The sequence below is a fragment of the Peromyscus eremicus genome, unplaced genomic scaffold (genome assembly GCF_949786415.1).
Source record: "Peromyscus eremicus unplaced genomic scaffold, PerEre_H2_v1 PerEre#2#chrX_unloc_1, whole genome shotgun sequence".
Classification (NCBI taxonomy): Eukaryota; Metazoa; Chordata; class Mammalia; order Rodentia; family Cricetidae; genus Peromyscus; species Peromyscus eremicus.
The window spans coordinates 7,742,181-7,768,625 of NW_026734288.1; the positions used below are offsets into that span (position 1 = coordinate 7,742,181).

The following is a 26,445-nucleotide window of genomic DNA, read 5'->3' on the forward strand; positions in this document are numbered from 1 at the left end:
GAGAATATGTGTACTATAAAGAGTAGAATGTATATAGTAAAGTCTCACCCACATTACCAACAAATGTGTTCAATAAGGATGACAGTATGAAACTTGATAACCTGGATGGGAAAATGATGAAAGCTGAAAATTCAAGAGGGAGTCACTCCAAGGAAATGGAACAGAGATATTTTAAGTGTCATCTAAAAATCTTAAAACTAGGAATATGTCAGTAAAGTGATTTATCCCTGAACTTTTGAAGAGAATTTAAATCTGGTCTCATGAAAATAACGTAACATATTGGGAAAAAGATGCACCCTAACAACCCTGCACTGGAGGCCAAGATGGAGAGGACCTCCACAGCCACCATGACCTTCCCCTTGGTGCTGTGGTAGACAGGGAGGAAGGTGACCCACACACTGCAGAACACCAGCATGCTGAAGGTCAGGAATTTAGCTTCATTGAATCTGTCAGGAAGATTTCGGGCCATGAAAGCCACAGTGAAGCTCCCCAGAGCCAAGGAGCCCAAGTATCCCAAGACAAAATGGAATGCAATAGCTGAGCCTTTGCTGCACACAATGATAATCTGTCCATGCTCAGAGTGCGTATCTGTATCAATAAAGGGAGGGGCTGTGACCAGCCAGATTCCACAGAGAATGAGTTGGATCAAGGTACAGATGGGAATGACAAATTTAGGTGCCCCTGATGCTAGTATCCTTCTCATTCTTTTTCCTGGAGTCGTGAGCTTGAAGGCCAAGACAACCGTCATAGTCTTGGCCAAGACCGTAGACACAGCCACTGTGAAAAAGACTCCAAATGTGGTCTGCTGAAGGATGCAGGTGACTATGTGGGGATGCCCAATGAAGAGCAATGAACAGAGGAAACAGATTGTGATGGAGATCAGTAGGATGTAGCTGAGAATGCAGTTATTGGCCTTCACTATGGGAGTGTTATTATACTTCACAAAAGCAGCAAGAACAAGAGCCGTGAGGGCAGAGAAGCACAGGGACATGCAGGCCAGAGTCATCCCCAATGGGTCTTCATAATCTAGAAAGGAGACATGTCTTTGCAGGCAGCGTGTGTGCTCTGGGTTGGAATACTGATCCTCTGGACAGTGAACACACTGTTCCATATCTGCAGAAGGAAATTAAAAATTCTATCATTATAGTCTTAATCTTTTAGTGTCTGTATTAATCAGAGGATAACTCAATAACTGTTTTTGTCTTCATTGATAATTTTTTCCTTGTTGCTATAGGGAGCAGCGAGGTCAGGCTGCTCTGTAGCAATCCATCCTTGGTGATGGAAATCACCACCTTTACCATAAAGGGAACAGAGTAGCTTCTTATTCCCATTTATCAACTTCCATATTTATGCAAGTTTTTAAAATAAGAAAAATACTTATTTTCTTAGGGCTTATAAGTGGTAATAAAAACAGCTCAGATTGGTTAAATTCTTAAACATTATACTTATTATCTACAGATCTTTGTACTGTGAATGTGTGGTGGATAAAGTGAGAGAGGCTTCTATATGCTCAGAGATGTGATTGCTCAGTCACTAGGAAATGGACCTATTTGAAAAGATTAAAATATGTGTTCTTATTGTAGTAGGTTTGACCTTGTTTGGAGAAGTGTGTCACTGAAGATGGGCTTTCATTTTTTCAAAAGCTCAAGCATACCTCAGTGCCTCTCTCTTCATGTTCCTGAGGATCTGTATGTAGAACACTCATCTTCTCCAGAACTGTGTCTCTCTCTCTTCTGACATATTCCCTGTCATTATGACAATGGATTAAAACTGTAAGCAAGCCCCAATTAAATGCTTTTTTTGTAAGTCTTGTCATGGTTATGGTGTTTCTTCACTGTAATATAACACACACGAAGACAAAAATAATAGGGAGGAGTGAAATATTACTGTGACAGGCCCAGACATGTTTCTAGTTGCCAAAATGTGGTCTTTGGAACTAGGTATTAGGAAAGTAGTTGAATATTTTAATTAAGGCTTCATGGGCCATGCTATTGGGATCATGGAAAGCAGTCCTGAGGGATATTTGAACAGTAAGAACCTCTGAAACTCAAGTAGCTTCATAGGCATAAAAATTAGTAAAATGGCTCAGAGACTGTTCCTTTAATATTTTGACTAAGAGTGTGGTTCCTATTTGTTCTGGTCCAAAAATATATCTGAGACCAAACTGAAGAGTTTTGAATTAGGAAAATTGAGGAAATTTTAAGACAGTCTAGTGTTGTCTTGCTGGGGATGCTGTGAATGTGTTGCTCTGATTGATTGATAAATAAAACACTGATTGGCCAGTAGCAAGGCAGAAAGTATAGGATAGGTGGGCCAAGCAGAGAAGAGAATTGTGGGAAGTGGAAGGCTGAGTCAGGAGATGCCATCCTGCCATCCAGGAAGCAACATGTAAAGGCAACAGGTAAAGCCATAGAACATCTGGCAACAAATAGACTAAAAGAAATGGGTTAATTGAAGTTATAAGAACTGGATAACAAGGAGCTTGCCACAGCCAAACAGTTTATAAGTTATATAAGTCTCTATGTGTTTACTTGGCTGTGGGACTGGCAAGTGATAGACATTTGTCCTGACCATGGGCCAGGCAAGACCAGGAAAACTTGAGGAACATTCACTTTCTTATGTGGTTATTAAATGTCACTGTTAATCAAATCCATAGTGAAAAGGAGCAAGGTGAGCATGGAAAAATACTAAAGAAATGGTTTGAGAAGAAAAGGAGCCCCAGGAAGTGTAATGCAGGTAATTCCAGAGCTTAAAGAGATAAAATATTTCAAGGAAAGCCTGTTGCAAAATGGAATAAAGGAAATGACAACATCAAGGTAAGAAGGCACTGAGCTAAGCTTCCAACTTGTGAAATGAAATACATTAGGTTTTGGTGAAAGAAATCATTGAAAATAAAGATCAGGTAAAACTGTATTTGAACATCCTAATAAGCAGAAAACATTGCAAGATTTGGTCACATGGTTCTGGCTTTGAGCAAAGGATAGAAGAAGGCAGGTGTGGAACCTCCATCCATAGCTAAGTAAGGTCACTAGGACAGGTATTTGTCCAAGGTGCCCCTACATGGAGGCCAAAAGGTACCTTTGAGAGAAGCAGGGAAGGTGAAGCACAGATTTCATTGGAGATCCCAAGATGTTGGACATGGCAGAGTCATGAGGCACCTGCCAAGATACTTGCAGACAGGGTGATGAACCAGCCCAAGAGAGAGTAGTTTGGTACAATCAACAAAACAGAAAGGTATTGGAGATCTGAAGAGTGCTGTAAAATAGACACGGAGCTGCAGAATTTGGAGTTTGTCCTGCTGGACTTTTGACTTTGGACAAAATGCATTTTAAATTATGATGTGCCTATGAGCCTAGGGGGACTAGAGACCATTATATAGGATTTTGAGTGAGAATGACACCCACAGGCTCCTAGATTATTATGCTTGTTCTCCAGGGAGAGGCATGATTGAAAAGGATTAAGTGATTTATTCTTGTGGGAGTACCTGTGATATTTTTGGAGGAAGTGTGTCATTGACGATGGGCTTTGGTTTCTGAGTAAACACAAGTAGCCCCAGTGTCTCTCTCTTCCTTCTGCCTGAGAATCTGGAAAGAGAACACTCAGCCACTTCTCCAGAACCATATCTACCTGTGTGCGGCCGGGGTCCTTGTAATTACAACAATAGACTGAACCTCTGATAGTGTCAGTGAGCCACAATTAAATGCTTTCCTCAAAAAATAATGTTCATGCTCATGGTGCCTCTTCATAGTAATAGAACACTGACTAAGACAGTATGCCCAGATTACAAAGGCAGGGGATACAATGCTTTGTATGTGCATTTTGCTTGTGCCGTTGGTCTGTATCTTCATACAGAGTCAATGATTGACAATTCTCTCAGGTACACACTGTTTGCATAAATAAATATTTCCATTAAAGAAAGCTGTACTCTCATGCACCAAAATGCCCGTAGTTTTAAGTTCATACATCAACGTTTAATATAAATATTTGGACAAAAGGACATGTACTTTTTCTACTGTGTTTTATTCCAATGATGTCTGTTATGTGGATATCTACAATTTCACATTTACTTTGATTCTTGCCACTATTCATCTATGTATTAGAAAAAAATCCAAACAACTCATGAATTTTGAATATGTTACAACATAAAAATTTAGATATTTTTAACATTGTATTTAAAATTCATCCATACATATAGTATATTTGGATTTAATCTACCTTCCTTGTCTTTTTGCTATTGACTTGAGAATTGAGTAGACATGTCACTGTGTTTCAAGTGAGGCTAATGCTGGTAATAAAAAGAGAAATGAAAGGGACATAATTAATTTTAAACTAAAAAAGATTTAAATTAAATATATGCTTATGTTTACATGGTATGCATAAATGTGCACATGTGATTTTTTGAGTGATTTTTTGCATGTTAGTGTAAGCACACATGCATCTGTGCATGTATTTGCAGTTCAGAAGACAGTCATCAGGTGTTTTTCTTCAGTTTCCTCTCTTTTAGCAAGTCTCTTTTTGTTCCCAACTGCACTTTCCAACCTGGATGAGATGCAAGATTATGGCTATTCTGAAAACTTTTCTTATCTCTTGGTAGGATGTGATTGCTGAAGAATACTATCACATCTTGGGATGTATTCTTGGGAACTGAATACTTATCCCAATCATTCCACAGTAATTGCTTTGCTCTGTAAGCTATTTCTCAAGGTCTTAAATATATTTCATTAAATACAAGAGTCTGAAACTCTCTCTGGTCCTCATCAGTAATAAGCTGTGTGCCAGGTGGACAATAATGTGGACTGGCTGATTCTGTTTTAAATTCAATTCATACAAATGGTGAAGGAAGATTAGACATATGGGTAGCAATACTGTGTTCAAAGAATTCTTGTAGAATAAATTACAAAATATTTCTGGTTTTCATTAAACATTTTTTGGAGTGAGGGACTCTTCTCCCAACCAGTGAGTCCCGCCTCTAGGATCTAGGCCCTTGGACACAGCCAGTCCTGGGAACCCTTACCCACCTCTGCCTCAGTTGCAGTCCAGCAGAGAAAGCTCCTCCATGCCCAGCCCAAAACCGCCCATTAGACCCTGCAATTTACAAGACCCCCACCCTACCCCAATACCCATCTGCCTGTGACCCAAGTAACTTCCTGAGACACAGAAACCAAAGTGCCATCTCTCATTGGACCAAGAGTGGCCTCCTGAGACACAGAATCTGTCAGCTCTGACTGGACAAAGAGCACTGATAAAACCAGGAGTGGCTCTCCGATTCACAGAATCATCTAGCTTGGATTGGACCAAGAGCAGCTCCCTGAGATACATAATCTGTCAGCTCCAATTAGACCAAGAGCTAAGTTTAAGACAGACACAGAGTGGACCATAGCAGCTCACTTAGACACAGGCACCACTTACACCTGTTGGAGGAAGAGAAGGGCAGACATGAGTGCAAAAATACATATAACAACATAAAGAGCAATATGGCATCACCAGAACATAGCTGTTCTACAACAGCAAGACCTGAACATCACAATGTAGCAGAAGCAGAAGAAAGTAACCTTAAAGATAATTCATGAAGATACTAGAGGCCTTTAAAGAGCAAATAAAAAATTCCCTTAAAATTTGAGGAAAACACAAACAAAAAATGTGAAAAAATCAATAATTCCCTTAAAGAAACCTAAGAAAACCATGAAAAATATTAATCATGTGAAGGAAACTGTTGAAGACTCATCCTGAGTGAGGTCACCCAGACTCAGGACAAACATGGTATGTTCTCACTCATAAGTGGATACTAGATGTAAAGGAAATGATAACCAGACTGTATACCACAGCTCCAGAGAAGCTAACTAACAAGGAAGACCCAAAGAGGGATGCATGGATCACCCTAGGAAAGGGGAATAGTTGAGATTTCCATGAGTGAACTGGGGGTGAGGTGTGGCAATAAAGGATAGGGTATGGGGGATGAGAAATAAGAGAATGGGATAGTCAAGCTGGAAAAGTGATGGAGAGAGAATTCAATGAAAGAGATACCATGATAGAGGGAAATGTCATGGGGATAGAGAGAAAGTGGGTACAAGGGAAGTTGCCAGGAATCCACAAAGATGACCCCATCTTAGACAACTAGAAATAGTGGTGAGGGTGCTTGAACTGGTCTGCTCTAGTAATCTGTTATCATAGAGTCTTCATCCAGTAACTGATGGAAGCCTATACAGAGATCCACAGCCAAACACCAGGCAGTACTCCAGGAATCCAGTCAAAGAGAGATAATAGGGATTCTATGAGCAGTGACATCAAGACCATGATGGGAAAACATGCAGGGATGTCCAAACCAAACTTCTGGAAACTCATGAAAGTGAGATCAATGGCTGTGGAGCCTGCATGGGATTGGACTATGCTCTCTGCATCATGACACAGTTGTGTAGCTTGATCTGCTTTGAGGCCCCCTGGAGGAAGGACAGAATCCATCTGATACATGAGAGGCCATTTTGGAGCTCACTAACTATAATAGGACACCTCGTGAAGCCTTGAGCCAGGGGAAGGGCTTGGACTTGCCTCTACTGGATGTGCTTACCCGTGGGAGGCCTTCCCTTCTTGTTGTGTGGAATGAAGTTAAGTTGGGGGGGGGAGGCTGAAGGAGGGAAGAGAGGGATCTCTGATTGGTGTGTAAAATGACTGCAAAATTTTTATTGAAAAAAAGATTTTATTTTGAAAATATAGATTGTGTAACCTTCATTGTGTGAGCAAGATGTGTTATTTAAGGAAGACAGTTCAATTTCTTCCCAGAGTACTTATTATGGTTAATATCAGAGAAATAATTCTATTAAAATCACATATTTCATGTCTTCAGTTTCCTTCAAGGACTTTTCTATTTTTGAAAGGAGAAGATATTCCATTTCAGCAATGTCTTCTGCAAACAAACACATACCAGTCACATTGGAAACCTCATGCTCTGGGCACCAGGCACAGTCAAAGCAGCAGTCTGCTGCGTGTTCTTGATAAAATTTCCTGAATCCAGGAGTGCATGTCACACTGCATGTAGAAGTCGGAAGCTGAAACGAACAAAGTAACAGACACAGGTTTCAAATATTCTTCTATTATCACACATTAAATATCATATTCAGGTATCTGAGCATTTTCTATATACCTGCAATGAAGTTGAAGGACCTACAATATTTATTACATTGAGTCACATTGTTTGTATCAAGTTTGATTGTAGAGATTAGAAATTGTGTCTTCCCTGATCAAAATGATCCAAAAGGCATGCTTAGGAGGCATGCATTGCTCCCGAAGGGTTTAAAATCAAAATCAAGGATGATGAATTGGGTGGGGGAGAAGACAGAGTGGGATTATATAGAGTCACAGAATGAAAAAAAACTGGGTGCTTTGGGATGTATGGCAAATGTGTTGCTGATTAATCAATAAAACACTGATTGGCCATTGGCTAGGCAGGAAGTATAGGCGGGGCAAGGAGGAGAATAAAGCTGGGAAGTGGAAGGCTGAGTCAGAGAGACACTGGCAGCCACCACGATGAGAAACAGCATGTGAAGATGCCTGTAAGCCACAAGCCATGTGGCAAGGTATAAATTTATAGAAATGGATTAATCTAAGCTGTAAGAACAGTTAGCAAGAAGCCTGCCACTGCCATACAGTTTGCAACCAATATAAGTCTCTGTGTTTACTTGGTCGGGTTTGAGCGGCTGTGGGACTGGCAGGTGAGAGAGATTTGTCCTGACTGTGGGCCAGGCAGGAAAACTCTAGCTACAACTGGGCATGTGGTAGGAGTCTCTCACCGGCTTAAAATTTTATGTTAAATGAAATTTTGGGATTTAGAAATATGTTTCTGGAAACAATTGCATGCTATCCTTGATTAAGCTATAAAGATGTTGACACAGAATCACAAAATTTAATGGTTTCTATCTAGTTATAAAATTTTAATGATCTACATATTGTGTTTTTATTTTGTATATCTGTTTCTGTGGTATGAGATGAATTGAAATACAACTCTTGGTGTCTATGGATCCCCAAAGGATTGTATCACCATACCTGGACATTTTGGAAGTTGCGAATCATCAAAAACAGAGCTGTGTGAACTGACCTTGGGCCCTTCCCAAGAGCAGAGACTGTTGTTAACCACCAAGCCATCACTCTGATCCCACACATTTTTGTAGCACAGATGTTCTGCAAGGAATGAAAATGATTGTGTACACACCAGTGTTGCTCCCATGATCTGCTCCAAGTCTTCAGAAATGTGCAGTTTTTGGCTCTGTGGGAAATAGGAGGAATAACCTCCTAGTTTCACCTTTAATCCAAAGCCTTGTGGGAAATTCCAAATGTTGTATATGTCATAGTCTGCACACAGTTTTCCTTTCAGATTCATGTCCACCAGCTCTCCAATAGGGTTAGTAAATACCCTTTTCTTCAGCAAAGAAGCCATCTAAGTGAGATACATCATTAAATGATTATCTATGCTTATCCAGTAAGCCAAAGTGACATTGTGAATGACCCGTAATTTTCAATGTGTTCCAGAAAAGACAAGAATATTGATAATATCCTATCTAGTTAACATAAGATATCTCATGTATAATTACATTTTGTTACACTTCATATGCATTATTCATGGTGCAAATAGAAGAAATGTTATCAAATAATAACATAGTGAAAGAGATCTGAACATTTGTTATTTGCATGGAAACTGTCCAAAGGGATGATTTTACTTAAGTGTGTATGGGTTAATTTGAGTATGTGTGTGTAGCAAAAATTATTTTTAAAAAGAGACAAGTTGTGTAACTAAGCAGTGAGAGGACTGGAAGTTTTTGAAAGGAATAGAGGGAATGCATATCAGGCAAATACATTATAAATATAAGAGATAAAAGTAACATTATTAACACCAAGCAGTCCTTATTATTTGTCAACATTGATACTTCATATAAATAATTATTTATGACATTTATTAATACATATTTTGTGTCTCTAGAAAGAAATTCTTTTTTAATTGTCACTTAAGGATTTTATGATAACATTTTCAGTGACTATTTCCAATATTAAACACATTTGTTAAAATGTTGAGATACATTCTCACAAAAATAACTACTTCACATACAAATAGTTGTCATCCATTGAGTGTTAATCTTGTGAAGTTGATTTGTTGACATAAAATATTCATATTAGGGAGATTTGATAAATCTTTGTATTGATAGAACAGTCCATGACAAGTTCATATGAACACTTGTGGGGCCATTTAGAAATATAATGACTTAAGAATGATGGAAAGTAAGATAATTTACCTGATGACAGTCACGGAATATTCCTCTGAGTTCAGCTATAGGCTGAGAATCTACTAGTTGATAAACAATTTTATGGTAGGTGTGGGCAACAGCGTATACAGCATTGTATAAATTGTAACCTTCTGCACTCATGACCATGTCAAATTTGTGTTGTGATAACCACTCAACTGTAGTGTTGAATAAATAATAATTCATTGAGCTAAAGTTGGTCTCAGAGACTGAACAGTTAAAATAATTCCACTTTGTTCTCATCTGAGAAATGTCTACTGGATATTTGGAAATGTTCACTATTTGCATAAAATGCCTAAATTTGGAAACTTTACCACAGTGCTGTGCAAAAGTAACAGTCCCTTGGAAGGGATCAAGGCTGAAATCTCTCTTACTTTTGGTGACATCCCAATGTGAGGTGGTGACCCAGATTCTCTGTACACCTAAATAGCCCCACCTTCTGAATCTAACTTCTAGGGTAGAGTTCATTTCACCATAAATAATAACAACCTTTGCTGATGATGCCATGATTTGTTTGTCATATATTCCAGCCCTTGCTGTGTACAATTGCATGTTATCTGGGATCACATTCACAAAAGCTAAGCAGACTCCATTTCTTTGCATCTCTTCTCTTAAGTCTGAGAGAAACTGAATCCCCTGGTCATCATCTGAGACAACCAGCCCTACCCAGGTCCATGTAAAATAAAGCATCAAAGAGACCATGGCCTTGGGCAAACATGTATCGTTGTGTGCTATCTGGTAGACATAGGGAAATAGGACATTATCACTCAGGAGAGGATGAAATGGTCCAAAGAAAATCTGAAGGATAAAAAACAAAGAAAGCAATGTGAGGAATATAATAGGCAGAAACTTCATTCATAGATATGAGTTGTATTACTCACCTTCCAGACCTCCTACAGAAGACAGCTAAATAAACCTGTCAAAGTTGAGTTGAATTCTAGAATATTTATGACAAGTCTGAATGTTCAACAAAAGTTTTGCATTTCTGCACCCCACCAATTCATTTATTTTTGTAATACAAAGAAATGTTGGTGACATACCAAAAAGTGATTTCTTAATCCTTTAGAAGATATAGATTGGCACACACCAACTTATGTTGCCCATTCATTCTCTGTAGAAGCTTGGGATTGGCATAGACAAGCTGCTATCTCTAATTTGTTCCATTCTGTCTCACCTTGGGAGATGTGATAATGGTTGTCATTTTTATAGAGGTACTCCACGATGGTCCTATAAGTGATACATCACATATAGAATTTCCACACTCATAATTAGGAATTATTGAAAAATTTGCTTGTGGTGAATATATTATATCAATTACTTCCGTTGTATTAGAACACAGGCCAACAAGGATGGAAAATAGCAAAGACATGTTGGGTAAAAGATAAGGGTTCCTGTTGATCTCTTCAGTAGCAAAAATCAGTGCCAGAAAAAACTCAAATTTCTCTGTTGGTACTCTAAAAATGACACAAGAGCATCATAGAGGATATTACAAATATGAAATGTTCAAAGCCAATGAAATAAACCTTTTTTTATGCCCCCTCTAAATTTGTATATTAATTCTGGATTTCTTCATGTCAGGGTATGGAAAAAGTGATCTTTAAAGGTGGAAGCATTTCCAGAACTCATCTAAATAGATCATTCTGAGATAACAGTTTTCTCTTTGTAAAAATACATAAGGGGCTTTTGTGATCCCTGAATGCCATCTACAGGCCTAGACATTCAGTTTGCTCTACATTTGTTTTGTGATTGTCATTCTCTAGAGAAACATGAAAAAAACAATTACATGAACCATATATCTACAGAATGGCACTTTATCCTTAATTTGTTAAAGGATTACTAAAGAAGGATTAAAGTTGAGCAGATTTTATTCATTAAAATTTTCATTCATGTGTAAAAGTGTCTTGACCATATTGAGTATATCAAAAAAATCACACAATAGATCCTGGTCTTCAAACCAATGTAGATGTCTCCTGTTCTTCCCAAGCTCATGCTGTAACTAGGAATTAAAAGAGATCAAGTGTATACAAATACAAAAGGAAGAAGTCAAACTATTAATATTTGCAGAGGTTATTATAGTATACATAAATGACCCTAAAATCCTATCAGGGAACTGCTACAGCTGATAATCACATTCAGTGTTGTGCATAAATACAAGATTAACTCAAAAACATCACATGTCCTCTTATATATGAATGATCAATGGGCTGAAAAAACAATCAGCAAAACAACCCCATTGACAATAGCCACAAATTAAAAAAAAATATGGGTATAACTCTAACCAAGCAAATGAAAGTCCTGTATGAAAAAATCTTCAAGCATTTGAAGAAAGAGAAAGAAATATCAGAAGATGGAAAGATCTCCCATGCTCAGGAATTGGTAGAGTTAACATAGTTAAAATGTCAATCTTACCAAAATCCATATATAGATTCAAAGCAATCCCCATCACATTCCAATACAATTCTTTACAGATATTGAAAAAAACAATACTCAATATCAATTGGGAAAACAAAAAAAACAGGATAGATAAACAATTCTCTACAATAAAATGACCCCATAGTTAACATCGTCTCTGATTTCAAGCTCCACGACAAAGCTATAACAATAAAAACCACAGGTAATACAGGGTATTAGGATAAAAACAGAGAGTTTCTCCAATGGGATTAAGTGGAAGGTCCAGATATTAAACCAAAAACTGATGGACACCTGGTTTTTGAAAAGGAAACCAAAATTATACAAAGGAAAATAGAAAGCATCTCAAAAAAGTGGTGCTGACATAACAGTGTGTCAACATGTAGATGAATGCAAATAGATCCATATCTGTCACCATGCACAAAACTCAAGTCCATAAAGATGAAAGAACTCAATATGAAACAACTTACACTGAACCTGATAGAAAAGAAAGTTGCAAAGAGCCTTGAGCGCATGGCCAGGTGACATGTTCTTGAACACAATACCAATAGTGCAAGCTCTAAGATTGAAAATTAATAAATGGTACCTCATGAAATTGAACAGCTTTTGTAAGGCAAAGAGAACCACCAATAAGGCCAAATGGCAACCTACAAAATAGGAAAAGGTCTTCAACAACCCCCACATCAGACAAAATATAAAAAACCGATTTCCAAATATATAATGAGTTGATTTCCAAAGCATATAATGAACTGAACTAGACATCAACAAACTAAATTATCCAATTAAAAATGAGGGACAAATCTAAACAGAGAATGTAAGTAAATTGGTTGCAACAACTCTGGGTTTAGTCCCAGATTTTAGCAGCAAAACATGAGTATTGAAACTCTGGTAAAGGTGTCCTGACTACCTGGGGAGTCAGGCAACACCTGGAGATGCTCAGAATAGCTCTGATGGCTGAACTTCAAGGAGACAGTTCAGCCCTGGATGGTGAGGTATCCTGGACACCTGGAGTTGCTGAGAACACCAGATCTGCCCTGAAGGTTTCCTGGACACCTGGAGCTGTTGTGCAGAGCTCTGATTGCTGGAACTTCAAAGAAGCAGCCAAACCCTGGAAGGGACAATTTTTCTGACTTCTCGAGAAAATCATGCCTGGAACTGTTTCAGCAGGCAAGGGTATCCTGACTATTTGGGAAAGTCACAGTATAAATGGTGTGAAGGGGGATGATCTCCCAGCACAATATAGCAATCTTCCTCCTCTCTTGGAGAGATGCTACAGCTGAGCTTTGCTCTGCATCCACTTAAGGGGGCTTCCTAGCAGAGCTCTGCTTCTCTAGCCTAAGATGATGCTTCTTTTACTTCACACTGCAAAAGGGGAAACCGTTGCATAAATGTAGCAATCTCCTCCAGCTCCAGAGAAAAGTGTTATTTTTCAGCTCACTCTTTCTGTGTCCACTGAGAGACATCTCAGCAAAGATCTTCTGTTCAGTTCCTCCTTGCTCTGCTCTTTCAGCTCTCCCTTGTTTGTCCACTGAGGGACGTCTCAGCAAGGATCTTCTCTATGCCAGTGAATGAATATCTTCACACCCAAATCTCTTTTGAGAAAGAGATTTATTTGGGAAGGAGGTGTCCAGGATTGGCTGCCTCTACCAGGGTGGAGAGAACAGCCATTTTTTTTCTAACTGACCAGGCAGGGTGGTTTACATAGGAAGTCTTGGTGGTGCAGTCAATGAGGGGTTGACTTGGGGCCCAAGGTTCTACTGTCTTGCTCTCTGATTGGTTGGTTTCACAACTCAGTTGGCCAGGGGCAGAGATGGCTGTGATCTAAATTGAGCCAAACTGTGTTTCTTTCTTCTCTGATCTGATCCACCTTTCCCTAGTTCTGGGCTCATGGTCAGGGTTGTTTCTTTAGCCACCCTCTTTTCTCTACATTCCCCCTTGTTTTCCTTAGTAATAAATAAGCAGCTGGGGGTTGGAAAGGGTAATAAGCAGCTGGGGATTGAAAAGGGAAATAAGCATTTGGAGGTTGGAAAGGGGGCAAAGTTATCATTAGACTGCTTCCTGCTGAATTGTGGCATCAAGGTTCTTGGTACAATCTTGATCTTCCTCTTCAAGATGTAACCAGTTTCTGCAGATGTCTGGCTTTGTTGACAGTGGCTGGTAATCCCGTAATATTAGCATGTTCAGAGTTTGGTCCCAAATATTTTGGATCTGTTGTTGAATAAATCTAGCCAAGAAGTTTATGAGGGAGGGTGCAAATAATAGGACCAGGAAAGTGAAGAAAAGATGGGATAAGAAAGGTAGCATCCATTTCCATATCTGACTATTAGTGCTCTACTGTCTAGGGGCATCAAGCTATTTCTGAGTTGAAGATGAATTTGGAGTTATCTTTCACTAACCCTGATTGATTGATATAAAAGCAACATTCTTCCCCAAGAAACAGACAAAGACCACTTCTTTCTGCTGTTAAGAAACCCAATCCTCTCTGATTTTAATACTACAGTGGCCAGTGAGTCTATTTGTTCCTGAAGAGTAAGGATGGTCTGAGCTACTTGTTGGAAATCTTGGATGAATTGTGAGAAAATATGATTGTAAGTAGCTAGAGAAGTAATCAGTTCTGCTATTCCAGTGGCTATACATGCAATTATGCCCAGGACTGCTAGGAAGGGTATTATTTGGATGACTCGTTTGTCATGCCTTGCTGCTATGAACTTAGTGATGGGAATTGGCAAGGGTTCTTCACCAGGTACCACCCCTGATTTAGGAAACAGGAATACCCGGGCACAAGTCCCAGACCACCTAGCAGATAAACAGTGATAAACCAGAATACCACAGAGAATAGAGGCATTGTGAATGTTTGGACATAGGGGCTGGGTGTTAGTACCAAGGGTAATGGTATTATTGCATTCTGACCAATCCAGAGTACCCATGAAGTGTACTCCTGAGGAGTTAAAGCAGTCTGTAATGCCAAAGAGAATGTGAGAGACATAAGGGGTAATGGTGAAATTTGGCTTGGAGTAATTAATAAATGGTAAGGTGGGAGAATCTAATAGGACAATGGGTGAGCCCACAAATGATGGATGAGCATTTGACCCTGGAAGGACACATAACCAGCATTCTCCAAAATTGTCAGCCTGAGCATCATTCAATAGCTGATATGTGAGCCGGGCGGTGGTGGCGCACGCCTTTAATCCTTTAATTGGGAGGCAGAGCCAGGAGGATCGCTGTGAGTTCAAGGCCAGCCTGGGCTACCAAGTGAGTTCCAGGAAAGGCGCAAAGCTACACGGAGAAACCTTGTCTCAAAAAAACAAACAAACAAAAAAAATAGCTGATATGTGGTAGTTAGGGTCTGAAACAAGAGATGATGTGACAAGGAGGTGCGATCAAAAAAAAAAAAAAAGAGGGTGACATTGAGGATGTAAGAGCCTTTGAGGATCTTGTACCACTTCTACTCTGTCCATTCCTAGGGACTGAGAGAGTGGAATGTGTGCCCTCTATAATTTGAGCATATCTGGTGGGCAAATTTGATAGATGCTACAGTAAAGTTTTCCAATAACTCCCATTTTTTAATTAGAATGCCATGGGTCCTTAATCAGAAAGTAAAAGATTCTCCATTTGTTATTACAGGCAGAGTTGTTTCCTGCATATGCATTATGTTTCCAGCAGTTTAACAGCTAGGCATATGTCTCCTAAACCTTAAATCTCCAAATGTAGAGTTTAATAGCAATATGTGTGATTGGGAAGAATTAGGAGAAGAGGTAGGGCGCGGCCTGATAGGGTGGGGCATGATCCTTGACAGGTTGATGAGGTCTCATTATTCTGAGACAAGGAGCAGGCTGGTGGTCTGTATATAGTTTTGGGGGTTGTCTCTTTGATAATTGACATACATGGTTAGAACTATCAATTCAGCCTACTGATTTGTGGTATGGGCTGGAAGATATGGTGTTTTGACCACTATGGTATCTGAGATAATTGGATATCCTACTCCACGTACTCTTTGTTTATAAAGGTGCTGCCATCTGTATACCATGTATAAGTAACTAGAGGTAGTGCTATTTCCTGAGTATGTATCAGATAGTGTAGTAACTCTTTTAGAGTCTCTATGCATGAGTGTGATGGCAAGTATTCCAGGACTGGTTGGGAGAGAAGGTTTGAGATGTTAAGAGGTGGACAAGGTTGAAAAGTCATTGTTGTGTTCTCCACCAAAGCCACCTGAAGGGAGAGAACTTGAGAGGGAGGTAATACTTAAAGCCTGTTATATGTTAAAAGATATGACAGATGGTGAGGAGAAAGGACAGTAATCGATGACCCAAAGGTTGACTTCATTGGAGCTGGTTTCCATCCGGGGTCTCAGGATCCAAGTTGGTACAATTTGAGAGGGCCTACTCTTTCAGCTCTCCATTGTTTTGTCCACTGGGGAATATCTCTATGCCAGTGATCTCTATGACAGTGAATGAAGATCTTTACACCCAAAACTCTTTGGAGAAAGAGATTTATTCGGCAAGGAAGAATCCAGAAGAGTAGCTTCCTCTACCAGGGTGGAGAGAACAGACTTTTTTCCTAACTGACCAGGCAGGGCAGTTTACACAGGCTATTTTGGAGTCAATGAGGGGTTGACTTGGGGCCCAGGGTTCTACTGTCCTGCTATGTGATTGGTTGGTTTCACAACTCAGTTAGCCAGGGGCAGAGATGGCTCTGATCTGACTGAGCCAAACTGTGTTTCTTTCTGTCCTGATCTGATCCATCTTTCCCTAGTTCTGGGATCCAGATTCAGGGTGGGTTTCTTTAGCCAGACACTTTTCCTATGGAGAATTCTCCAAAGAGGAATATCACATGTCCCAGAAGTTTTAAAGAAATGTTCAATATCCTTAGTCATCAGGAAAATGTAAATCAAAACTTCACTGAGGTTACATATTATATCTGTCAGAATATTGAAGATCAGTAAAACAAATGATAGTTTACCCTCATGAGGATGCAAAGCAAGTGGAACACTCCTCCATTGTGGATGGGAGTGGACACTTATACAGCCAATATGGAAATCAGCATAGTTATTTTTCATGAAGATGAGAATTATTCTATCTCAAGATCCAGATATGCTACTCTTATGAATATACCTAAAGGATGCTTCATCCTATCAAAAGGACATTTTCTCAACCATATCCATTGCTGCTCTGTTCTTTTTTGCCAGAAAGTGTAAACAACATACATGTCTCTAAATGTAAAAATTGATAAAGAAAATGTATTGTACATTTCTAAAATGAAGTATTACTCAGCAGTTAAAAAATGACACCATGAAATTGGGAGACTAATGGGATGAACTAGAAAAAAATTACTCTAGGTAGGATAATGAAGACCCAAAACATATATATGGACCATACTCACTTATATGTGGATATTATTTGCTTAATACATGATAACACAGCTACAGACTGTAGACTCATAGAGATGAGGTATAGAAGACATGACGGAGAGCACGTAGATTGCAATGGGGGTGGAGAAATAGAATACAAATTATGGGTTGACTGGGAATGGGAGAGTGAAAATGTGGAAGAAAGCATTAAAGTATTTTAACTGTGGTACACCTGGTCATGAGAAAAAATTACTCTCAGGGTGCTCCTAGAAGCAATGCTTCTTATAGAAATAACCCAAACAGGAGACCTCAACCTCCTGGATTATGCAGAAGATGTGGCAAAGGCTGACACTGGACCAATGAATGCAGATCGACAAGAGATACACATGGCAATCCTTTACCATTGGAAAACACCTCAGAGGGCCTCCTCCAGGCCCCCAGATTGAATATGGTCCAGTCATTTCCAGTCATTGTGGAGAAAATTCCTCCACAGGACAATAAAATAATCCAGTACCTATTGTAAAGCACAGTAATGCACTGGATGATAGAACAGCTCTGATCAAAAACTGCAAAAAAACATGATAAAACAAATATTTTGGAAGACCTCCATAAAAGAACAAAGACAAAAGCTTTGAGTATGAATTGATCACATTATTCTAGAAGGCTTTGAGGACACAGTTGCAGATCTCACTATAACTACACCAAAATCGTGGCATACGGATTGTCCTCTTCAAGAGGCAGATGTCCAGTTTCTAGGGATTGGAACCTCATCTCGGGTAAAACAAAGCACAAGATATGTTGAATGCATAGGGCCAGAATGACAATGGGGAAGGCTGAAGCTGTATGTGACTAATGTAGCAGTTAATCTTTGTGGTAGAGATCTGTTTCAGCAATGAAATACCTAGAATAACATTTCTCCAATCTCAGAAGTGGAATATAGACCAATTTATGTTTCTTGGAATAATATTATGATATATGATAAATATAGCCTCCAACCATTCAGGCTGTACACAAACAGAGCACAACCACCATTAAACAATATACCTCTCAGAGGTATCATTGGCACTGCTTTTGAAATAGCTAGCTGGTAAACCTGTCTGGGTTGGACCATGCCCTATGACAAAGGACAAACTACAAGCCTTAGAACAGCTTGTTCAGGAGCAGTTAAATGCTCAGCATATTGAAGAATCCACCAGCCATTCAAATTCTCCTGTATTTGTGATTAAAAAGAAATCTGTTCAATGGAGAATGCTGATGGATCTGAGAACCATCAATAATGTCATTCAGTCAACAGGATCTGTACAGCCTGGAACACCTTTGCTTTCTCTGTTACCTAAAAGATGACCTATTATAGTTACTGACTTAAAAGACTGTTTTTTAGGGCTGGAGAGATGGCTCAGAGGCTAAGAGCACTGGCTGCTCTTCCAGAGGTCCTGAGTTCAATTCCCAGCACCCACATGGTGGCTCACAACCATCTGTAATGAGATCTGGCGCCCTCTTCTGGCCTGCAGTTATACATGCTGTATACATAATAAATAAATAAATCTAAAAAAAAAAAAAAAAAAAAAAAAAAAAAAAAGACTGTTTTTTAACACTATCTCTACAAGAAAAGCACAGGGAAATATCTGCCTTCACATTACCTACTTATAGTAATTCTCAGACAATTAAGAGATATCGGTTAAAGTTATTCCCCCAGGGTAGGTTAAATTGCCTTACCCTGGGCAATATTTCATGTAAAAAATGTTGGAAATAATTTGTGCACAATTTCCACAATATATATATTAGCTGATCCAAAATCAGGTAAGTAAAAGAGCATGTATAAAGAAGTCACAAAAGTACATTTCTAACTCTATTTAAGATATTTTGTGTATTGTCACAATTTTGAGGTCATTGTCCATATATGCTATATCTCTTTACAGATTATTTATATGGATTATGTGAAACCTGAGTCCTTAAGTTATTTAGGAAGGTAAGACTTACAGATTAATAGTCACCCATGCTTGTCATATCAATAGTTAAGTTAGGTAAGCTTTCCAGATTTACAGGAAATCAGGTCAGATGGATAGGTAGTCTGCTGTGGGATGGTCTGTATGTCAAATGTGTTGCTGATTGGTCAATAAATAAATCACTGATTGGCCAGTGGCCAGGCAGGAAGTATAGGTGGGACTAACAGAGAGGAGAATTGAGAGAACAGGAAGCTGCGTGGGAGAGACACTGCCAGCCGCCACCATGACAAGCCACATGGGAAGATGCCGGTAAGCCATGAGCCAAGTGGCAAGGTATAAATTTATAGAAATGGATTAATTTAAGATATAAGAACAGTTAGCAAGAAGCCTGGTATGGCCATACAGTTTGTAAGCAATATAAGTCTCTGTGTTTACTTGGTTGGGTCTGAGTGGCTGTGGGATTGGCGGGTGAGAGAGATTTGTCCTGACTGTGGGCCAGGCAGGAAAACTCTAGCGACAAATGGTGTCCAACGTGTTGGCAAGAGTTTCCACCTAAAACCTGAGGGAAAAAAATTTTAAAACAGAGCCAAAAACAGTTCCTAGTTGTTTCTCTCAAGTTAGTGGCAGCCTGCATGTTTGAGCTACTATGGCGGGTTCCTGGCATGTGCGCTCGACCTGCAGTATGGCGGGAATGAGGCCTGTGCAAGTGGCACATTAAGCTGTGTGGTAGATTTAGCCTTTGCTAGTACAAAACCAAAAAAAGAGGTTTCTGGGCTACGTGCTGCTTTGAATGAAGCATAGACCCACTATTTCTGAGAGTTGATGGCTCCCAGAGCTGGCAGAAAACGTACCACCGCCATGTTGGGAAGCTGAAGTGGGCGGAGCCAGCAGCCACAGCACCAGTGCCTTTTGAGGCTTAGAAGGCTGCAGTTTAAAGCAATAGGCTCAAGCTAATATAAGAAAATAAGCTACGTAAAGATGGCTACCACACAGAGAATCTGGATTATGTTCTCTTTTATATTCATAACTGAAGAAAAACATTTGATCGTAAAAGTTGTTGAGTTAAACCAATATGGGTATTTTAAAGGTACCTTGACTTCAAAATTTGGATGTAAGGATATGTTGCTTTGGAAAGGAGGCTCTGCTTTTGTTTCCACAGAAAGCCAGAGGCTATGGATTTGTTCCAGATTAGGATACATCAGGTTTGACCAGCCAAGACCACCTGAAAGGTCTCGGATGACACCATGGCCCAGATGATCCAACATCCAGAACTGTTTCAAGGCAACTGGCTCAGATGATACATCCTCATGGACTACTCCATAATCCTAAAATATTCTTTGTGTCCCCATAAGATACAGTGCCCCCCTCCAGCAGGAAGTAGTAAGAGAAGCTATGCCCAAATTCCCAAATATACCAAGCTGACTTTGGAGATGTATAAAGGTTAAAACCTTCCTTTATAAGAAAAGAAAAGGGGAAGTGCTGTGGGATGGTCTGTATGTCAAATGTGTTGCTGATTGGTCAATAAATAAATCACTGATTGGCCAGTGGTCAGGCAGGAAGTATAGGCGGGACTAACAGAGAGGAGTATTGAGAGAACAGAAAGCTGGGTGGGAGAGACACTGCCAGCCGCCACCATGACAAACCGCATGGGAAAATGCTGGTAAGCCATGAGCCGAGTGGCACGGTATAGATTTATAGAAATGGATTAATTTAAGATATAAGAACAGTTAGCAAGAAGCCTGCCATGGCCATACAGTTTGTAAGCGATATAAGTCTCTGTGTTTACTTGGTTGGGTCTGAGTGGCTGTGGGACTGGCGGGTGAGAGAGATTTGTCCTGACTGTGGGCCAGGCAGGAAAACTCTAGCAACAGTAGTCTTCAAATATTTCATAGACCTAGAGACTATGGCATTTAATAGTTTTGATAATTTATAATTCTGTTTATGAGAGGCACAATAGTTCCTGGCAGCACTGATCTACTCCCGAGACAATGTTGGGGTTCTAAGACACTCCTTCTATAAGTTTGTCTTCTTCCTGGCACAAAATGGCCTGCTGGGCAAAGACTGCCCTTGCCTAAACTGCTGACAGTATGCATACTGACCTTTTTGGATGAGTGGGACACAAGGAAACGAGACTTCTGAAACTTGCCAAGACACAATAAGATGGTTTTCCAAAATTCCTGCTTCTAAAAATTTTCGGTAAAATATTCTCAGACTGTAGTCAGAATGAATGCCACAATGATGCTCCCAATTTTTAGGTGACTTTCCATATTGTCAGCTGTCTCTGTCTATTCTCAAATTCTTTCGGTAATTGTTTGCTTGCAATTTGTATTTTCTCAGGTACTAATATCTTTCTTCTTAGATCTTTGATGGGATTGAAGATTAGATAGTTACAGTTATAGTCCCCTCATATCTTAGCTAAGAACATCTTAGATACTAAACTTAGTATATTAAGGCTAGGGCAGCTATTGGAATCATCTTGACAATTGGCCATTTACCTATGATCCAGACATGTAGCATGTGTTTCTTGTTTGATGTATTTTTTTGTCAGTTGTAGTTCCATTTTTCTTTATGTGATTTACTCTTTGTATTTCCTGCATAACATTTGATAATCATTCTTACTGCATATAGTTTGCATTAGGTTTAGAACCTTCTTATTGAGACAAAAAAGGAGGAAATATAAGGTTATTTGCTTTGCCCATAACCTGGGACTATGGAGCCCAAAGAAGCCAGTGCTGCTTGACCTTGTATGTGACCTCTTAAAAGGAGGATAAAAGATAAAATAAATGGGTAAAACAGAGAAGAACTTCATGATCACTCTTTTCTCTCCTTTTAAGAGGTCACATACAGTGGCAAGAAGCACTTCTTACTTTGGGCCATATCGCCCAAAACAAGCAAAAACCACTACAAACTGGAGGCAAAATAGTTGAGGGAGGGAGTGTGGGCAGAGACATGTAGCATTTAGGGGAATTTAAGGAGTGACAAGGAAATCCAGTGCAGTGAAAATTTCCTTAAATATGTGAAAGAGATCCTAATGATGTCTCCTAATCATGAGGGAGATGGCGTTCCAACTGGCAACCCCACTCACCAAATAATGCTTCCAGGACTAGAACTGGATTACATACAATTTTGTTCTTGGTCAATGGGGTACCATGGAAAACCCAAGCAAAACCAACTCTTTGCAAGATAATAATATATTACTGCAAATGGATAGCAAGGCCTCATTGCTGAAGATGACATCCATACAATGCATTGACTATGCAGAGGTTAAGCTGCTGCCTCCATACAACCTTTGCACATACATTCTAGTATCTTTGGCATGTGAAGATACTCTGAAGGCTATGAAAGAGAAACTTAAAATATTTCACCCAAAAAGAAAAACATATATATCATCTTCTTAGCATGTCACGGAAATTTTTCCAAAAGTGATCACATACTTGGACACAAAGCTAGTCTCAACAAATATAAGAACATTGAAATAACACCCTGTTATCTGACCCTCATGGAATAAAAGTATATTTCAACAACAACCAAAAGATGACAATTCATGTGGAAGAAGCACTATATTAAATGACTACTGGATCAAGACAGACCTAAAGAAAGAAATTAAAGACTTTCTGTAGTTCAGGGAAAATGAATACACAATATACCAAAACTTATGAGAAACCATGAAGTGATGCCAGCACTAAGGGTGTGTATAAAAACAATTAGATACCACACTAAGTACTTCACAGCACATCTGACAGCTCAAAAAAAAAAAAAAAAAACAGGCAAGCCCACAGAAGAGAAGTTGATGACAGAAAATCAACAGAGGGCTGAAATTGAATAGATTTTTGCACTTGGACTGGGAATGGGTGGAGATGTTAACAGTGGGATCAGGTGTGGGACACATGGAGGAAAGGAGAAAGTAGAGAAAGACAACTGCAAGTTGGATGGCTCAGAAATGTAGAGTAAAACCAAACATGACTGACAGGAAGAAAGAAAAATATGGAAAGGAAGAACAAAAGAAGAAAAAGAAAGGAAGGAGGGAAGGAAGGAAAGACAGAAGTGAATGAAATGATTTCTAATGTTACTCTACTATATCCATAGAACAGTGTAGTCTGAACATCATCAGAAAGACTACCTTGAGCACCTAATGGGATAAGGTGCAGAGACCCACACCTGTCACCTCCTCTTTGATATTCTACCTCGTAATGAAAAACAGGCAGAGTTAGGGAACCCTGCAAAAGAAGGAGAGGAAGGATGGAGGCCCAGAGTGGTCAAGGACCCCAGGAGAACACAGTTCATAGAATCAACAAAGAAGGGCTCCTACAGGCTCACAGAGACTGATGTGACAATCAGAGTCTGCAGGCTCTGTGCTAGGTCCTCTGCATATGTTATGATTGTTTAGCTTTCAGTTTTTGTGGGACGTTGAACAGTGGGAGTCAGGGTATGTCTGACTCTGTTGCCCGCTTGGGACCATTTTCCTTTTACTAGTTTGCCTTGTCCTCCTTGATATGAGTGTGCCTCATCTTAAGTTATGCTGAATACAATAAGTACCTATGATAATTAAGAGTTCATCAAATGTGTTGTTTTTATTGGTAGAGATAGAAAGGTTTTCTATGTTTATTGTTACATGCTATTTATATGTAAAAATTATGTGAAAGACCCTAAAAGCTATATGATGTGTGTTTAAGTTTGGTTCAATACATTTTGCAATAAAAGATCAGCCATGCAAATAACTTTATTAAAGTATCATTAATGAAAATTTTCATTACGAGGTAGAATATCAAAGAGGAGGTGACAGAAATGCCAACCCTGCTGACCTGAAACTGAAAAACAATAATGGGAAGCAACCATCAAAATGAAAGTGTGCCCAGGACAGTAGGGCTAACAATTGCAATACATTCTTTAAAATTCCCATGAGAAAGCACAAAGAACCTCAGTACATGGATCAAAAAGGCCCAGGCACATTATACAGCAGCAAAGATGAGGAATTTCAATACTATGTCCCTGTTATCTCTGCTCTGCATCTACCAGTTTCAACATCTAACACATAGGATCTGAAAACCTCATTGATAAATTTCATCTCCTTTTCTAGTAAGAATATTTTAGTTCTCCAATAATTCTCTTCATGTTGCATTTACTAATTAACTCTAAGGAATATCGATCACCTATCTGATATTAATCATGCCCCAAATCTGTGACTGGGCACAAGTGAAGCAAAATAAAACTGGGTTCGTATAGAATCTGACAGCTCATGGTTTTATTTTATCCATTGTCATTTTCAGCTGGAGAACATCAGGGACTGGTATAGAGATGATTTTTTGTTTTGTTTTGTTTTGTTTTTGTTTTTCGAGACAGGGTTTCTCTGCGTAGCTTTGCACCTTTCCTGGAACTCACTTTGGAGACCAGGCTGGCCTCGAACTCACAGAGATCCGCCTGGCTCTGCCTCCCGAGTGCTGGGATTAAAGGCGTGCGCCACCACCGCCCGGCTTAGAGATGATTTTTAAAGTAATGTCTATGTCTACTCACACATATCTATGTAATACTTGACCTGCCATCTTATATACTAGTCACACACTTCTATTTCTATGGGTGAACATCTGCACTCTGGTTAGAGACCAAAATTAAGAAGCCTCTTTATGAATGGTTTGGTTACAATTAGTGATGGAGGAATCCTTGGCACACACTTGATGAGACACTGTAACACAGCCTCTAAACACAGAACTCATGCCAGTGGTTTGTATTTGTGGTTTCATGTCCTATTCTGAGACCCTGGGCCATGACAGCTTTCACAATCAGGAGAACCATGAGGAGACAAGAAAGAGAAACTCGTCTCTCTCACCTTCCAGATTAGTGAATTGGAATCTAATGTAAGAAAACTGCAGTACAATAAAATGCATGAGAAAATACCAAAATAGTGATCAATAAAGGAGAAAATTTTCTGTGGTTCAAGCATGACAGAGGGAACCACAGAACAGAACTCCCTGAGTTTTCTTACACAAACTTGTAACTTATGACATTGATGCTGGAATTGAAGAAGTGAATGACTTACATAAAATCCATCATATTATTATACAAATCTTCCTCGGGCGGTTCTGGAGACAGGTAAAGTAAAAACTCACAGTCATTCCTCAAACCTCCATAATCCTCTTCTTCATGCTTTAGTCTCCAAAAGCAGCTCGTTTCTGTCCAACTGTACAAGATGAGAGAAAACTTCAGGAGCAAGAGGGATATCAGGAGAGCACACAGCTTCCTCATGGCTCCCGGGATCTAAGACTGAGCAGAAGTGAAACCCTTTTCTCCTACAGAACAACATCACACATGCCTTTAAGTCTAAGTGCCTGTTTTCTTTCTCTAGCCACATGGGGAGCATGTGTGTAGATAACAGTTCCCATATGCCCATCTGTGTCATGATTCATGGAAGCATCTGGAAATTTCTGGCCTAAGGATCTGCACCTGAGGCCTGCCACCTTTCCATCAACACTGGTAGGAAAACATGTTGTGGGAATCACAGTCTGTAGCCACAGGTGCCATGATGTCATTCATGCCCAGAGTGTCAATGCTCCAGGGACACTATCCTGATGAGCAGGTGGGGCCCTTGTCCTGTTTCAATACCCATGTACATGAACACCACTGGAGATCATTTCAGTGGGTTTCCTCAGCTTTTCTGTATTAGTGAGAGGTGCAAGGGTCATCAAATTCCAGTGTCATTCAGAGCTTGAGCTGAATCATGAGACGTGTACTTTTTTTTTTTTTTTTTTGGTTTTTCGAGACAGGGTTTCTCTGTGTAGCTTTGCGCCTCTCCTGGAACTCACTTGGTAGCCCAGGCAGGCCTCGAACTCACAGAGATCCGCCTGGCTCTGCCTCCCGAGTGCTGGGATTAAAGGCGTGCGCCACCACCGCCCGGCTGAGACGTGTACTTTTTTGTCTGTGATAGGGAAGGGCAGTACCACATACAACATTCAGCCTAGAATGTTGTTCATGCTGTAGTTTGTGTGCAAATGTATGCTAGTCACACGTGCAGAATCTCCTGAAAATACCTGTTTCCTGTCCTCTGGAGAACCTGTCATCAGGCCAGATTGCCTGGTATTGACCAGAAAATTAATGAATTATTGTGACTCAACACCCACTCTGTCATTCCAACATTCTTACCAATGCAGACATTCACAATCTAACCAAGTTCTAAAATGTGATCTCTTGGTTGCTCTTCAGTTCCTGTATATAGATAGTGTCTTGTAGTGAAACGTGTCTCCACCCAGCACTGTGGTTTCCTCCAAACTCACTCCTGTTGCTGAGTATCACATCTAATTTCAACCTGCCATCTTTTATTTTAAGATTTTATATACAAATGGAACCTTTGTTGGGTTGGAATGCAGGAAATCCATTGCCTGATAGAGATTCCATGAACAAGTGTGGATGAGTTTCTTTCATGTGTTATTAAGGGTGACAGAGAAAATGTATTCAGTCTTTCAAG

General features: G+C 39.6%; 1 protein-coding gene across 5 annotated transcripts; it reads right to left on the reverse strand.

The window, feature by feature from the left end:
* Nucleotides 1-208: 208 nt before the first annotated feature.
* Nucleotides 209-25,229, reverse strand: LOC131900986 (vomeronasal type-2 receptor 116-like). 5 transcript variants are annotated; one of them, XM_059252294.1, is made up of 7 exons: nucleotides 25,024-25,229; nucleotides 10,462-10,741; nucleotides 9,279-10,085; nucleotides 8,204-8,428; nucleotides 6,927-7,043; nucleotides 3,401-3,410; nucleotides 209-1,113 (listed from the first exon to the last, which is right to left on the reverse strand). In XM_059252294.1, exons 1-7 carry the CDS (start codon nucleotides 25,227-25,229, stop codon nucleotides 209-211), a joined length of 2,550 nt encoding a protein of 849 aa, XP_059108277.1. The 5 variants fall into 5 exon arrangements, with proteins under 5 accessions (XP_059108277.1, XP_059108275.1, XP_059108278.1 ...); XM_059252292.1 differs by lacking the exon at nucleotides 3,401-3,410 and having other exon boundaries at nucleotides 6,920-7,053; nucleotides 8,208-8,428; XM_059252295.1 differs by lacking the exon at nucleotides 3,401-3,410 and having other exon boundaries at nucleotides 6,920-7,043.
* Between the last annotated feature and the right edge of the window lie 1,216 nt (nucleotides 25,230-26,445).